This window comes from Astatotilapia calliptera, chromosome 2 (assembly GCF_964374335.1).
Source record: "Astatotilapia calliptera chromosome 2, fAstCal68.1, whole genome shotgun sequence".
Lineage (NCBI taxonomy): Eukaryota > Metazoa > Chordata > Actinopteri > Cichliformes > Cichlidae > Astatotilapia > Astatotilapia calliptera.
The window spans coordinates 16,828,332-16,845,856 of NC_137423.1; the positions used below are offsets into that span (position 1 = coordinate 16,828,332).

At 39.8% G+C, this 17,525-nt stretch overlaps 1 protein-coding gene and 1 long non-coding RNA gene across 2 annotated transcripts; both read left to right on the top strand.

Annotated features, from left to right (window-relative positions):
* Positions 1 to 758: 758 nt before the first annotated feature.
* LOC145432439 (uncharacterized) lies at positions 759 to 13,771 on the top strand. Its single transcript, XM_080309359.1, has 6 exons — positions 759 to 895; positions 10,446 to 10,517; positions 10,663 to 10,764; positions 13,117 to 13,188; positions 13,334 to 13,435; positions 13,646 to 13,771. The coding sequence occupies exons 2-6, from the start codon at positions 10,461 to 10,463 to the stop codon at positions 13,769 to 13,771; spliced, it is 459 nt and encodes a 152-aa protein (XP_080165485.1). The 5' UTR covers positions 759 to 895; positions 10,446 to 10,460.
* A 1,700-nt stretch (positions 13,772 to 15,471) lies between these two features.
* On the top strand, positions 15,472 to 16,811 carry LOC145432442 (uncharacterized). Its single transcript, XR_013912738.1, has 3 exons — positions 15,472 to 15,623; positions 15,701 to 15,757; positions 16,190 to 16,811. It is a non-coding gene; the product is annotated as an uncharacterized LOC145432442 (long non-coding RNA).
* Positions 16,812 to 17,525: the final 714 nt, after the last annotated feature.

Genomic DNA, 17,525 nt, shown 5'->3' on the forward strand with positions numbered 1-17,525 from the left:
TGCAAAAACTTCATAAAAAGCACTTGCAGCAACAAAAACATAATATTCCAGAAACACGCTTTGCCGATCCGATCAGCTGTTTGTAACACTTCCTACGTCCATAAGCGGGAACTATCGCATGTCCGCCATGACCTGCCCGAAACCGGAAGTGACATCATTTTGCGGAAATGTAGTTTTTTACCATCAGGGCCTTCTGAGCCTATACTGGTGTTTTTAAAAGTTATGTTTGACTTTATGACTTTCTGTGTCGTTTCTGGGATGCTTAGGACTCATATTGCACTGCTGGAAATAGTTTATTTTGATGCATATGCTGTTTTTTGCAAATTTGCATTATAATATTTATTTTCGTTTTTCCTGCAGTATATAAAAATTGGTGTATTTCAAAAATAAAACTATGAAGACACTTAAAATAAATTTCCTGTGGTGGGAAACTAGTTTGTGCAACTTTTTTGTATTTACAGTTTTGAGGGATAAGCCTCTTAAATTTCTCTAACTAGAAATATATGTTAAAAAAAACAAAAATGATTTAAAAATTTTTTGTAGTTTATTGCACTTTTTTGCAATTTATGTAATTACTATGCACTTAATGCAGACATATTATTAAAATTTGGGCTATAATGGTTGTATTGATGTATATCAACTTGAAATGCTCCCAAAAATGGCACTACAGCATGTAAAAATATAATATAAGCTCTGGCAGACTTGGTTCTATGGTAGGTCTTAAAGGGTTAATGTTTCAAAAGCCTCTTCAAAAATGCACTGTATTTTCATTTTCTATCTGTTACACACGAAGACTGAGACCAGCCAGATTCAGAAGACTGTGAGCTGCCTAAAGCCGCAACCAAACAGCTTTCCAAACAATGATCTGGACCTGAAACATCCAGAGCCTGAAAGGGTAAATATAATCCAGTGTACCACTTAATGAACTAATAATTTAATCTATCATCATTCTTTATGGATGCTGTGTGTGTGTGTTTGGCAGTCACCTGGGTGAGATGTGATTTACATGGACCGTGGCTTGTAGGTCCTTTTCATTGTTTCAAAGTGCAAGTCTGGATAACATCTGAGTGTGTGTGTGTGTGTTAACCACCCAAATGTGACTTAGGAGGACCACACTGTTATTGGGAGACTCCGTTGTGATATTATTCTGTTATCATATGTTACCTTATATATGTAATCAAAGTAGTTGAATTAGAATACTGCTGTAGATCATATTATACCCTTTAATGTAGAGTGTGTGAGCTGTATGTAGTTTAGTTCTCATTATACTTTTGAGTTAACAGAACATATTCACATATTAGTTCATTAGATAAATGTGCATCACTCTGTATCCTTGATCTGCTGGGAATGTGTTACACTGTTTTCTTGACATGTTCTATTGTTGAATCATGAAGAGAAGGTTGTAAGCAGGAGACTCTGTGTCTAAGACAGGGGAGATAGACAGACCACATTCCATACCCCCACCTTACAGAAAGCAGAGAAACAACTGCCGAGGTCATAACTTAGGCACTGTAACAGAGAAAGAATGTGATGTTTTGGCTTTTACGACTAGATGGGGGCCACTAGAGACTATAAAAAGCTGAGCAATCCGTCACCATTTTGAGACTTGCTGTGACCCTCTTCAGGCATGTCTCCCCATCATGATGGTCCTTATGCTCTTAAGTGTTGAATTGTATGGAAATAAATGATTGTTGATTGAGCATAAATACACCGAGTATTGTCCTTCCTTCAGCCCAAAGATTCAAAGAATTGGGAGATTTCAACAACTTGGTGCCGTGTGACCCGGATCTTTGGCGTGCTGAGGAGGTGCAGATTTGGCCTTTGGTGAGATCGTGAGGCGAGGTGAACAGAGGACCGGTCCAAATATAAAAAGGTAAGCACAGCCTGTTGTATTATAAATACCAAATGTGCATATTGGGCTTTCCAAATTAATCTGTTCGCTGAGTCACATGTATTTTCACATTAAATTTGTCGGTGTCTGGTTTTTTGGCGCAAGATACTAACAACATAAGTTGAGGCTGAATTCCAGTGTGTTAAATAAACTGCTTCTACCGAGATACTAATAACATACTACGTTGGACTAGTTGCAGTAAACTGCTTCTACCGAGATACTAATAACATACTACGTTGGACTAGTTGCAGCCACTTTACCTTCCACATTTAATTTTGTCTAAGACTGGCTTCTGTAGCAATAATACATTAGAATTTCTTCTGAAGACGCGGCCATTAGTTCAGTACATTGAAGTCGAGGTTTTGAAGTTTGTTTATGGTGTCAGTTACGTCCTTGGCTCTTGCCGGCTATGAAATAGAAGTTGATTTAAGGAAAAGCAGATGCTGGCTCACGGTGCGGTTAAACGCTGGCAACGCGAGAGCGAAACACGTCCGTAGGTTTGGTTTATGATACGGCTGTGTTCCGGTGGTGCGGCCGTGAAGTGCAGTAGTGGTTGGTGCTAGTTTTAGTACATTGAATAGAGGTTTGACGGTGGTTTGTGGCGTCAGTCGAGTTTTAAGGGCTGCGGTCATAAAACAAAGTAAAATTTTACTTGCCAAGAAGTACATAGAGCAAAACCTGGTTTATGGTGTCGGGTATAACTTCAGGGGACGCAGGCATCACTTTTATGATGCGATTTTGCCCCGTTGTGGCGGTCATAAACGCAGAGAAAGGGGTATTTTGATCTATGGTTGTTGTGCATCAAAAGAATTCTAACAGTTGAGCTCAGAGGTTTCTGTGCAAATTTCTGCTGATGAAGAGCGCTCTCTGTGGGTCTCACTGTTTTGTGTGTGTAAAGGCGCGCTCTGAGTGAGTGTGTGCGAAGCTGCGAAGCGCGCTCTGGGTGTTGTTTTGAGGGTGAGTGAGGCGCGCTCTGAGTGTGTTTTTTGTGAGTGTGAAACGTGAACACAGTGACAGTGACGGTTGATGTGTTTGAATAGGAGGACATTAGTGCGAAGAGGATGCTTTAAGATCAAAGGTTGACGCCTAGTGTACCTGTGGAAACTAATTTTGTTCAAGGTGTGGCTACCCTCCTGGTCGTGGACGCACGGCCAGGCCCAGCGGCGTCTGGATGCCAAGGTGGCAACTTGGGAACTGAGGACTCCCGCATAGCTGCAGAATAACACTGGAACGGCCGTGTAATCACGGGTTCACATTTATTCTGGAATAGAACAAGAGAATGCTTTTACATCTAAGGTTGAGTTCTATCATAGGTGAAATATAAAAAGGTTGAATTCCTCGTTTCAGTGGTTAAAATTGTTGTGTGCCTGTCCCCTGACGAGTGTGAAATTAAATAAAGAGGGAATTTGGAGCCACATAGAGATAGACGGGCATAATTGGGTGTATTACTCTGTGGTGTAATAAAAAATAAAAAATAAAAAAGAGAGATAGTAAGAGGTGTGTAGTGGAGAATTATAGAGGAGTAGAGAGAGGAATGTGTTGGGAGACTGGCGTACAGTTTACGCTGTCAAGGTAGGCGTGTTGCCTGCTTATCTGTTTAACAGTGATGAAAATGAAATTAAATAAATCTCTTAGTGTGTTAATACAGGAAGCTGCGGACCTGGACCAACTGCTCCCACAAGCACAGCGGCCGAAGCAAAATTATAGGTAATGGGAACCACACCCAGCACGAATCAGCAGCTGTGAAACAGACAGCAGCGAGGAGAGAATTAGAGGAGAAATTAAGAGAAGTTTTAACACATAAAATTGGGGCCAACGGACTTGTGGAGGTTGGAAAGGCGTCCGGAGCATCACAACAAAAGGTGAAACAAAAACACACACAAGCAGAGAAATCTGAGAGAAAGGCTTCTTTTAAGGTAACGCCTAGTTTGAGAAAAAGTTCAAATTAACCTGCCTGCCTAAAAATGCACACACACGCAGTGAAGAAACAGCTTACACTCATGAACACGTGAAGATTTTCCAGCAAGGCTAAAGCAGCGAAACTTAACATACATCTGTTGTTAAAGGATAAATACATTACTGTCAAATAAACTCTCTGGGTTGCAGGACAACAATTTAACTTCAAAGAAAAAGACACTGGTCTGACCAACCAGTGAAGACATGACAAATTTAGGGGTTAAAAGATTCAAATTGTGACATGTTTTCTGCTGATTGATTGATACAAGTGATTACTGAATGAAAGAAAATTTCTTTTTGGGCTTTTAAACATGATCTTAAGAATTTTAACAGGTGCATGTTGTCCTGTCAACTTGGTGGGTTAGGAGTTGATTATATCGGGAGAGAAAAAAACAAAAAAAGGGGGAGAGAAAGCTGACACAGGGCCTGGTCCCGGTGTTTCTCCCCTCTCGTTGTAATACAGCCAACACAACATCATTTTCCTGTTCGTTTGCTTTTGTTTTTTGTCTGTTTTTGTTTTTTGTTTTTCTCTATATATATTTAATTACAGGCTGCTTTGCCGGCCCTGAAAGCCGAGGCTGACTGGACTCCTGCTCTCCCCTATACATGACACTGACCAAATGCTGTAACAGCTGGACCCACAACAACAACCTGAAAAAGTCAACAGTGCTGCAGGAATGCGATCTCATGCAGCAGAGACGGAGAGCACTAAACCTAAGGCCCGTTTCACTACACGGGGGAAATTCCCAGACTGCGTCAGCTGACAGAGCTGTGACGAGACGCCCACCAAGCCCGAAGGAAAAGTAAGGCCGAGCAAAAGAATGCTGACCTTGATAACTCTGCATTTACACTGTGCAGGACAGTGATGGACCAACACGGAGGATCGGGCAGCAAAAAGGGCGTGACCGGGACAGGAGGAGTAACTGAGGACAGAAGGCACCTCAGAATGGACAAAAAACACAGGAGAAGATGCAGGTTTCACCTGCAGTGAGCATGGACACTGGAGAAAGGACTGCCCCAATTGAGGTCAGAACCAGGACGGACTGAACTTTGAGCAGCAGCAGCAGCAATGGTCGCAAACAAACTGAAAAGGAGGAGGGCAGGACCCCAGGGCATGCTTCAGGCCGTGGTTTACCCAGAACACCAGAACAGGAAAGTGATGAACACACACACACACACACACACACATACACACACACACACACACACACACACACACACACACACACACACGTCTACAAACACACAGATTCAGAATGAAGTGAAATACACGCATGAACACGTGCACTCGTTGAGTGAGTGAGAAATGACACACACACATACACACACACACACACACACATTGGAATGCTGATTCACTGAGAAGTGATCCACACACACACACACACACACACACACACACTGATGCAATGAAGAATGCTTTGCTTATGCTGATATGCAAAATGCTGCACACAAACATCCCAATGCATAATTTTTATGAGGAGCCATTGATTACCATTGATTACGTAGAATGTGTTATATGTCACCCAGAGGGCATTTATGTCGATTTTAGGAATAAGGTCTAAAACGGTTTGGTTATGAAAACAATGTCTGTGCGTGATGTCTGTTTATGGCTCAAGGCCTTGACTGAATTCTTTGCTGTGCTTCACACAGCCCTGATGAGTTCCTCATCAGGGCTGTGTGAAGCACAGAGTGGCACAGAGTGAAGATGATGAATTAATAGTGTAAGTTTAGGTTGGAGTACGGCATTTTCTGTGATTGAGATTTAATTCAAGGAGGAACAAAAGGTGTTACGGCACCTGAGCTTCTCATTCCCACACAATATTGTCCCGGCAGGAAGCAAAACGTTCCTGTGAATTTCTGGTTGATTTTTTGGTTTTGCTTAACGCTAGCTTGATGTTATCAGTGAGCTTTGGCTTGTGTTCTTTCTCGTAAGCGAGAGAGGGATAGTTTTATGCTTGGACATGTCTGCAATGGGCCCTAGTTTGTGTTATTTTAGTAGTATTTTGTTGGTTATGTCTGTTTTGTTTTTGTTACAGTGCACTGAGATAAGAAAATCTGAGAGGTGTGATCCACCGGTGGTGATATGTTGATATTTTGTGAGTTCATGATTTAACAATCAGCTCTTTAAACCAGGCCTGAAAGATTGAAATTTAAAGCGCTATGAAATATTCTTACAAAAACAGTTGCAAAGTGTGCTTCTCCATGATTGTAATTGGCTTGGGAGAAATTCACTTATATGGGACACTGATCACATGAGAAGTCCTGAGTCTAAAAGGATTGCAGCGAGTCAATCCAGAACAAAAGAACAAAGAATTGTTCCCTTTTAAAATGATGACGTCATCTTGCTGATGATGGATGCTTGAATAGGTTGCGCGGGGGACTCCATTATCAGCAACATCTGGTATGAATGTGTGTGGAGGTATGCATGTGAATGGACTGTGATGGACTGACGACTAAAAGCTTTGACTGACTTGATACTGAGACAATGACTGCACCCACTTTAGGATAAGTAAATGCCAATAAACAATTCACCCAGCCAGCAAGAGAAGGGTGGATGCTTCGCTTTGTTTTGTTTTGTTTTTACAGGAGCAGGAGGATAAGAGAGACTGGAGGAGGAGACTGTAGCTTCACATAAGTATGAACTGCAGACTTAACACTTTGGTTGCTAATTCTGAGTTACTGATGTTTGCATTAAGAAAACTGTGCTATATTAGCTGTGTTTTGATTAAGGTATCATGTTATATTATTGGGAATGCCAAATGCTACAGTGGAGAAAACTATTGATATCACTCATGACTGGAATATGTTACTATTAACCTTAGCAGGCCACTGTAAAAAGTCAATTAAATTTTATAGAGGAAAATCGCCAAAACTTTAACAATACCTATGAATGACTGGCCACATTCAGAATAGAGATATGCAATAATAAACATTGGTCCACGTGATTTAGGTTCTCACTTGAAATAGTAAGTATTAAAAGTAGAATATAATCGACAGGGACATGTGATAGGATGTGGGACTGCAAAAGAACAAGAGCAAAGTAAAGAAAGAAAACCTATTGTGTTTAGTTTGGATAAATTCAAATTGAAATGTACCATTATGCTCAGAGGATCAATATGAAATTCAATATATGCTAATTTTATATGAAGTACATGACTGATAACTGTTCTGTCCTGCGCTTTTGTTTCTATAAGCACCCACTTGACCACACCAACAGTTTCTCGCCACCAACAGGGGGTATTTGCAAAGAATAGGGAGGAATATCATCAAAACTGGGAAAGGTAAGCCCCGAAGGGGGTGATGACACCATAACTTTCACTTATGGTCAAATTCTTAAAATTTGACCCCAAACTTGAAAATTCTTCAAACATTTAGAGACAAAGTGGATAAACATAATGTCGCAAACCACATAAGGATGGAGCATTTGAATCAATAAGATGGTGAAATAACACGCAGTAAAATGTGGATCATGTTGATTATGTTTATTCCAGTGTGCAGAGGAGTCAATTACCTTCACAAAGTTTATAAATTCACTTGAACCAAAATTAGGAGCACCCGGAGCTGTAAGAGTTAATAGTCTCAATACCCAAGGATAAGCACAAGAGTATGACTGATATGATGGGACTGGGATTTTTCTACACTTAATTATTGCAGACACAACTAAAACTATAACTGAAACTAATCAAAACTAAACTAAACTAGCAAACAATTGGTAAAAACTGATTAAAACTGATATAAAATTGAAAATCTGAAGTCGAAGCTAAATAAAAATAAAAACTAATGAAAATTGCAAAACTATTACAACCCTGGTCCAGACTAAGATGGCGTTGGACATCTTCAGGGCAGAAAAGGGTTGGTGTGACCAAGGTGTGGTTTGGCTTGTTGTATGTACAGTTCAAAATGTTACAGCTCTGGATGGACCAGTTACCAGGGTATGGAAGGATGACAGACTTTATCACATGAGGAGAAGGGAAATTTCCGGGATTGAAGATCCTTAGGGATGACAAGGCTGGAGCAACGGTACTTGAGAGAAGAATTTCTGATACTTTCTGAGATATGATGTCACTAACCTTCTCTTTTAATTGTCTACATCCAATGAATTGACACATGGGAATGTGTCAAAAAGGGGGAAGTTGAGTCCGAACATCAAACAATGGTTTTATGAACATCTGATGACTTGATTTGTGTGTTTAATAATTTAGGTATGGCAAAACTTAAGCATATAATGTGTTAGACTTAGAAATGGTTCATTAATTTTTGATTTCTTTTACACACACATAGATTATGATTAGAATAAGTCCCTGGGTCAAAGAGTCCTGAACATAATATTTTAAACCAAATTTGAATCATTAGAAGAACAATGGATAACAATATTAGATTATCAAGGCTAGGGAGAGAGGTGTTTTGGTTTTCTGTCTCTTGCAGAGAAAGGAACAGACACCAGACGGGGACACGGAGATGTGAGGACCCTTCACAGCAGAGACAGATGTAGGGACTGCCGAGACAGCAACTGGGGTCAAGTGTCATGGCGTTTGGGCTCCTGGAGAAGATGGATCCCATAAACACAGCAATAACCATGAAGGGGTTGGCGAAAATCAGGAACACCAGACCAACGAGGTTCAAGAGGCTCTTGGCAAAAAGGGGGACACGGAGGTGACCCCAAAACACACAGATCCTTGTTTGAAATCGGGGCAGAATAATCCCCAGAACTGTGCAATGACTAAAGGGTGGTCTAACCCCGGAGGTCGACTAAAGAAGCTGAGAATCACCCAACTGGAAGACACTGGTAGCTGCAGCAATAAAAATAAAGGTTAAAAGCTCCTTAGACAGAGGTTCTAGTCTAAGTACATTTGAAAGGTATAAGGGGGCATTAAAAAGGGGGTGGAAAACTGGAGCACCAAAATAAAGCTGTGGGAGAATTGGGGAGTGATGGGAGAGTCATCTGTAACTGCTGTTATGGTCATAAGTCTAACTTTGCTTGCATCTGAACTGCGTGAACACAGAGGTCATCCCACATATGGTCCACCCGTTAAAGGGGGACAGAGGGCCTCAGGACCAAGAAGAACTGGACCTTGCAATGCTGGAGTGTATGTTGTAAGTGATCTCTTTGAAGAAAAGAGATCAAAGGGGGAATTGTGATATTATTCTGTTATCATATGTTACCTTATATATGTAATCAAAGTAGTTGAATTAGAATACTGCTGTAGATCATATTATACCCTTTAATATAGAGTGTGTGAGCTGTATGTAGTTTAGTTCTCATTATACTTTTGAGTTAACAGAACATATTCACATATTAGTTCATTAGATAAATGTGCATCACTCTGTATCCTTGATCTGCTGGGAATGTGTTACACTGTTTTCTTGACATGTTCTATTGTTGAATCATGAAGAGAAGGTTGTAAGCAGGAGACTCTGTGTCTAAGACAGGGGGGATAGACAGACCACATTCCATACCCCCACCTTACAGAAAGCAGAGAAACAACTGCCGAGGTCATAACTTAGTCGCTGTAACAGAGAAAGAATGTGATGTTTTGGCTTTTACGACTAGATGGGGGCCACTAGAGACTATACAAAGCTGAGCAACCCGTCACCATTTTGAGACTTGCTGTGACCCTCTTCAGGCATGTCTCCCCATCATGATGGTCCTTATGCTCTTAAGTGTGTGTGTGAATGGGTGGATGACTGGATATGTAAAGCGCTTTGGGGTCCTTAGGGACTAGTAAAGCGCTATATAAATACAGGCCATTTACCATTAAGTGTTGAATTGTATGGAAATAAATGATTGTTGATTGAGCATAAATACAACGAGTATTGTCCTTCCTTCAGCCCAAAGATTCAAAGAATTGGGAGATTTCAACAATAACATCTGAGTGTGTGTGTGTGTGTTAACCACCCAAATGTGACTTAGGAGGACCACACTGTTATTGGGAGACTCCGTCAAAGTTTGCTTCATGGTGACATCACTCTGGTTTTAGGAGGGGTCTTCTTGTATTTTTTGACAGTTTGACCTACAGCATGCAGAACTGACTGCATGTGCTTTGTTTCTATGTTGAAATGGTTTGAAACTCAGGCTTGAACATTAAGATAGATAGTACTATACAACTTCTTAACTTGTTTTAGGCACTTTTTACTGCTGTAGTGCATGGGTTCTCTCTGGCTGTGTACTCTGGCTTCTTCCCACAGTCCAAAGATGTAGCTTATGGGGTTAGGTTAACTGGTGATTCAAAACTGCCCTTTGGTGTGAATGCAAATGCTTGTCCTTCCATGTTAGACTGGTGATCTGTCCAGGTTGTACTGCCCTATGGTAGCTGGTATAGGCCCCAAACCTGCTACCCCACAATCCTGATAAGGATAAGTGGAAGAGGATGGATGATTGCAAAGGAATCAGTTGTTAATTATTGTAGGCAGTATTTTTTTCAGAAGAAAACATTTCTTGAGTGAAAAGCCCCCCCCCCCACACACACACACACATATACACACACACACACACACACACACACATGCAAAATAAAAACAGAAGCTCAGGCCTTCCCAGTACAGTTGCAAGAAGAGCACTTGGTCTAATCTTTGTGCCATCTTTTCTTTGTTGCAGGATCTTGATGAAGAAATGCCTCAGCAAGGCTCAGAAGCCATGCATTCTTCTTCAGTGCAAGATTTTGAAGAGGTAACATTGACCTAGGACAGATTTTAATGAATGTTTCTCATGCACGATGTGTACCTTACGCTATTTGTTATTATCGCTATTTAATGTTTCAAAAGCATCTTCAAAAATGCACTGTATTTTCATTTTCTATCTGTTACACATGAAGACTGAGACCAGCCAGATTCAGAAGACTGTGAGCTGCCTAAAGCCGCAACCAAACAGCTTTCCAAACAATGATCTGGACCTGAAACATCCAGAGCCTGAAAGGGTAAATATAATCCAGTGTACCACTTAATGAACTAATAATTTAATCTATCATCATTCTTTATGGATGCTGTGTGTGTGTGTTTGGCAGTCACCTGGGTGAGATGTGATTTACATGGACCGTGGCTTGTAGGTCCTTTTCATTGTTTCAAAGTGCAAGTCTGGATAACATCTGAGTGTGTGTGTGTGTGTGTGTGTTAACCACCCAAATGTGACTTAGGAGGACCACACTGTTATTGGGAGACTCCGTCAAAGTTTGCTTCATGGTGACATCACTCTGGTTTTAGGAGGGGTCTTCTTGTATTTTTTGACAGTTTGACCTACAGCATGCAGAACTGACTGCATGTGCTTTGTTTCTATGTTGAAATGGTTTGAAACTCAGGCTTGAACATTAAGATAGATAGTACTATACAACTTCTTAACTTGTTTTAGGCACTTTTTACTGCTGTAGTGCATGGGTTCTCTCTGGCTGTGTACTCTGGCTTCTTCCCACAGTCCAAAGATGTAGCTTATGGGGTTAGGTTAACTGGTGATTAGGGCTGGGCCATATTATACCGTTCACGGTAATACCGGTATAATGTTAGGCAACGATAGGAAAATGAAATATCGCGATAGAATGGGAGTAAAACGCGCATGCGCAGTGCCTTTGTTTTCATACGCACATGGCCGATTGTTGAGTGAAACAGATAAACCAGAATTGGTTTGTAAAAATGGTGCAACTTCCGTGATGTGGAACTGGTTTGGTGTTTGTCTGTCAGATACACGACAAAGCACATTTTTTTTGCAGAACATGCAAGCGGCCGTTGTTATTGTCATATTTGTCGGACTAAGATGCTCTTAAATCTGGGAGTAATCTGGGTCCTAAACTCTGTATTCTTCAGGTCAAACAACACTGCAGCATCACTGAGAGTTAAAAACTGTCTAAATTCTTTCATCTTTAATAAAACGATCAGCATTGCTGCTTTACCAGGTGTAACTATAAAGTTTAACTTCCAGGCATCCATGAAAACCAAAGTTATTACATTTAACGAGTTAGAAGTTAGCAGAAAGCTAGCGGAAGTTAGCTCGCTAGTTTTGCTAGTTACCTAAGCGTGATATAGCATGTTCTGACTGATAGATTTCTGAAAAAATTCAAACGTACAGCTCTGCTATCACTTCCAACATAAATGAAGACAGGAAACTAAACAGCAGTGACGTTTGTAGAGTTACTGAAGTTGGGCTAGCTGGTATATAATGATGTGCTACGTGATCGCTAGCGACACAGCTATGTTAGCATAACATAAACAGTGAAGCTGGAGGACGAACACTAACACTTTTCCACTTATAAAAGTTAACGTGAAGGTTCCTCATGGTTAGAGACAAATGCAATCGCATAGCAGGATGCTGTAAACAGACCAAACTTCAGTCAGGAGAACAACTGAGATAATCCATCCACAATACGAGGTTAGTCATTAATATACTGCAACAACATGGGAATAGAGCAGCTGCCAGAGAATTCAACATTAATGAATCAATGGTACAGGAGTGGAGGAAGCAAGAAGAATCAGTTTAATAAAGTTTGATTTATCTGACTGCTTTGTTTCGCTTAATGTGCCTTATAATCCCGTGCACCTTATGGTCCGAAAAATGCATACTGCACACTGCAGTTTAATGTTACAAAGCACCTCTTTTTAACTTCAGTGGATATTATACATGGTTATGCTCAGGATATGTCAGCCCATTTCTACTGGAAATGCCTTTTGGTTAAACTTTCAGCAAGGAATTTGCATTTGCACTGTTACATTTTTATAAAGCTTTAATGTACATAAAAACCAGCTTCTTGTTTAAGTGAAAATAAATGGAAGGTTGTCTTTTTGCGCTAGTAATGTTGTGGAGTATTTTGTCTCGCATCAATTATATCGTCAGTTATAGCGTTATCGCAAATTGTCAAATATATATCGTGATAAATATTTTTGGCCATATCGCCCTGCTCTACTGGTGATTCAAAACTGCCCTTTGGTGTGAATGCAAATGCTTGTCCTTCCATGTTAGACTGGTGATCTGTCCAGGTTGTACTGCCCTATGGTAGCTGGTATAGGCCCCAAACCTGCTACCCCACAATCCTGATAAGGATAAGTGGAAGAGGATGGATGATTGCAAAGGAATCAGTTGTTAATTATTGTAGGCAGTATTTTTTTCAGAAGAAAACATTTCTTGAGTGAAAAGCCCCCCCCCCCCCCCCCACACACACACACACATACACACACACACACACACACACACACATGCAAAATAAAAACAGAAGCTCAGGCCTTCCCAGTACAGTTGCAAGAAGAGCACTTGGTCTAATCTTTGTGCCATCTTTTCTTTGTTGCAGGATCTTGATGAAGAAATGCCTCAGCAAGGCTCAGAAGCCATGCATTCTTCTTCAGTGCAAGATTTTGAAGAGGTAACATTGACCTAGGACAGATTTTAATGAATGTTTCTCATGCACGATGTGTACCTTACGCTATTTGTTATTATCGCTATTTAATGTTTCAAAAGCATCTTCAAAAATGCACTGTATTTTCATTTTCTATCTGTTACACATGAAGACTGAGACCAGCCAGATTCAGAAGACTGTGAGCTGCCTAAAGCCGCAACCAAACAGCTTTCCAAACAATGATCTGGACCTGAAACATCCAGAGCCTGAAAGGGTAAATATAATCCAGTGTACCACTTAATGAACTAATAATTTAATCTATCATCATTCTTTATGGATGCTGTGTGTGTGTGTTTGGCAGTCACCTGGGTGAGATGTGATTTACATGGACGACGTTTATTAGTTGATATCTGCAACTGAATTGAAAACACCTCACCTTTCCAACTGTCCAAAACAAATAAATGTTGCAATATTTTGCTAACAGTGTCACAATCATCGTCTGGTGTGCACAACAATATCATCTTTGGACAAGTGCATTCAGTGTGTGGGACTGGTTTCCTCCCTCAAGTGGCTTGGCTATAAGTGCAAAGGTGAGACATTTAGTGAATAGGTACAGTATATAGTAAAAAGCATTAACCCTTTACAGCCGATCGGAGCGGGCACGCTCTGTTTTGCGTAACTATTTTTAAATCCCGTAAGCTAGCGCAAAAATTTTTTTGCATATGAAACCGGAGGAGTTGTACTTACATCTGATGCCATCAGCTTGTCCTAGGTCACGGTTTCCTTCCACATAAAGCTTTGCAAAAACTGCATAAAAAGCGCTTGCAGGAACAAAAACATAATATTCCAGAAACACGCTTTACCGATCCAATCAGCTGGTCATAACACTTCCTACGTTGGAATAGACGTCAGCGCGAACTTTTGCATTTCCGCCATTACCTGCCCGAAACCGGAAGTGACGTCATTTTCGCGGAAATGTAGTCTTTTTTACTATCAGGGCCTCAGGGCCTATACTCGTCTTTTTAAAAGTTATCTTTGACTTTATGACTTTCTGTGTCGTTTCTGGGATGCTTAGGACTCATATTGCACTGCTGGAAATAGTTTATTTTGATGCATATGCTGCTTTTTTGCAAATTTGCAGTATAATATTTATTTTCGTTTTTCCTGCAGTGTATAAAAATTGGTGTATTTCAAAAATAAAACTATGACGACACTCAAAATAAATTTCCTGTGGTGGGAAACTATTTTGTGCAACTTTTTTGTATTTACAGTTTTGAGGGATAAGCCTCTTAAATTTCTCTAACTACAAATATATGTTAAAAAAGCAAAAACGATTTTCAATTTTTTTGTAGTTTATTGCACTTTTTTGCAATTTATGTAATTACTATGCACTTAATGAATACATATTATTAAAATCTGGCCTATAATGGTTGTATTGATGTATAGCAACTTGAAATGCTCCCAAAAATGGCTCCACAGCATGTAAAAATATAATATAAGCTCTGGTGGACTTGGTTCTATGGTAGGTCTTAAAGGGTTAATGGAGTTCAACAAGTTAAGACTAGCTGAAATCAACACTGCTCCCTTTTTAATTAATGGGTGGTCACGTCTAATTAAAGAAATGTAGTATTACCTCATTGGTGCAGGACCTTGTAAAAATGGTATACTTGGGATTGTCCTCAATTCCCCATTCCATAACATAAACTGCTCAAAATAATAAAGGGAACACTTAAACAATGCGATGTTACTCCAAGTCAGTCACACTTCTGTTATATCAAACTGTTCACTTAGGAAGTAACACTGACAACCAGTTTCACATGCTGTTTTGCAAATAGAGTAGACAACAAGTGGAAATTATAGTCAATTCACCATAATAAAGGACTGGTTCTGCAGGTGGTGACCACAGACCACTTCTCAGCACTTATTCTTTCTGGCTGATGTTATGGTCACTTTTGAATGCTAGCAGTGATTTCATTTTAGTGGTAGCATGAGACAGTCTACAACCCACACAAGTGGCTCAGGTAGTGCAGCTCATCTAGCGTAGCACATCAATGTGAGCTGTGGCAAGAAGGTTTGCTGTGTCTGTTAGTGTAGTGTCCAGAGCATGGAGGTGCTACCTGGATGTTGAGTAGGCCATAGGAGGGCAACAACCCAGCAGCAGGCCTTAAATAGTAAAACTATGTACTATAATTTCCAATATTTGCGCTGTTTTTTGTCATATCTCGTTGTTAATGTGAGGTTTTTGGGGGGGGTTGTGTTTGTGTTTGTCCCCCCCCCCCCCCCCCACACACACAATTTCTCAGATGAAACTGCATTAAGTGATGCTGAAACAAAGGACAGTGAGAGTGAATCAGATGATGATGACACAGCACTCACAATGTCGGCGTGTGGCACCAGTGAGCCTGTACATGCAGTAGCTGATTCCACAAACACAGCGCAGCTCCAAGACACTGTAGATTGTGGTAAGTTACCACTAGCTTGGTTTCTGTGGATAAAATGTTTGTACAAATATTAAAACTTAATCAAATTGTGTAATCAGCAGATGAAGGACCACTCACAATGCCTGCAGCAAGTGAGACTGCTGCTCCCTCTGAAGGTAAGGGGTGCAGTTGGTTCTCTAAGCTTATTATTGTTTCATCACTTTGCAACATATGGCAAACTGCAGAGTGGTGGCAAAAAGTCCCTTGGATGAGTGACAAAATGTTTCTCCCACTGAAAACGCTACGTCCAGATTAACAGAATCAACGTTTTGGGATTTACTTACCTGGATGATTGAGCATGCATCAAGAGACTTTTATTCAACTTTTTATTCAGTCTTTTATTCACAGTGGAACGCTAAATGTTGTCTCATTTTAGAAATTTGATAAATTTTCAAAGAGAATTTTAGCTCGTTTTGATATTGATGGTAGCAACACATTTCAGAAGTTAGTACAGGGTAGCATCCATTCTTTTAGCAAGCAAATGTTTTTTGTTTTTTTTGTTTGTTTTTTTGTTTGTTTTAACTACTACTACTTTATATATCTTCCAGAGAAAAATGCTGCTCAATCCCACAATTCCCGAAGAGCTCCCAAAAACATGTGGTCCAAGGCTGAGGTTGCTGCAGTGATGAGGCATTTTAAAGACCACATAAACGAAGGGAAACTAGCCACCAAAAATGAATGCAGTCATTGCAAATTGGTAGAAGATCCGGTGTTGGCAGGAAGAACAGTTCAAAACATAAGAGATTTTGTAAGAAACAGAGGATTAACTGCAAAAAGGCAGAAAAAAATGAACTAAAATAACTGTTTAGCCAGATGTGGTTTTACATCTTGGTCAGATTGCCAATTGTTGTTAACACTGATGTTCTGTTTAAAGAAAAAAAAAAGTTCTTGTTAAATGTTTGTATTTCATAATTTTTACATTTAATTTATTTAGGGTTTTTTTTGACGGGTTATATTTAAAATAAAAAAATTATAAATGCTTATTTTCTCCCCTTAATATTTACCTTTAAACTATTAAAATTCATTTTAAATGTTTTTAATTTTTCTGTTTTCTATATTTTTATATTTCTGTGGGAAGCGTGGGCATTTTTGTCCATAGATTTCTTTTTTTATTTATGGTTAAAATTAATGTTCAGATCCAAGAACACTAATAAAATGATGTTCCAGTAATCCTGTGTCTTGTCAGATGTGTATTCATGGTAATGATGAGCTATTTAAATATTACATCATTGTCCCTTTAAAGACCCAATATTGGGTTTTTTTTGGACCTCATAAAACACATTGTTGTCAAGTGGACAATGTCTCCAGAAAACACAATAGAGTCTGGTTGGTGTGTATCAGTGTATCTAGACTTCTATAGGGAGTGTATGAGGTCTGAAGTGACCCAAATTTTTTTCAGATTTTTTCGAACACTTTAACCTCGCTCCCTTGGCTCTAAGTCCTTTGAAAAGGGTAGTCCACTTAAACCACCACCGGGCGGATTGACGTAGGATAGTCCCTCCATACCACATAGACCCGTATGTGTGTGTGTGTGTGTGTGTGTGTGTGTGTTTGTGTGTGTGTGTGTGTGACAGAGAGAGAGAGAGAGAGAGCCTTTTTATGGGATGATCTTATTGTAAGATTCAAATTCAATATATTTAGACTGGTTGACTGAATTGGATCTTGTGTGTGTGTCTCTCTGTGCATGTGTGTCCATATGTGTACATATTTGTGATTGTGTGGCTGTTATATATTTTTTTTGCCGATTTTTTTCATTTAACAAGTATATTTGAGGGACCCTCAGCATGTTCAGCATTTTTTCAGCTGTCCATTTTGCTTTTCCAATTTTTCTGTTTAAGTTATTACTATTGTGCTAAATCATACTATTTCTGCTATTTTATAAGA

Coding starts and splice junctions, on each gene's coding strand:
- LOC145432439 (XM_080309359.1), top strand. CDS start 10,461: ATGCCTCAGCAAGGCTCAGAAGCCATGCATTCTTCTTCAGTGCAAGAT. Junction 10,765..13,116: donor AACATCCAGAGCCTGAAAGG/GTAAATATAATC, acceptor TCTTTGTTGCAG/GATCTTGATGAAGAAATGCC. Junction 13,189..13,333: donor CAGTGCAAGATTTTGAAGAG/GTAACATTGACC, acceptor TTACACATGAAG/ACTGAGACCAGCCAGATTCA.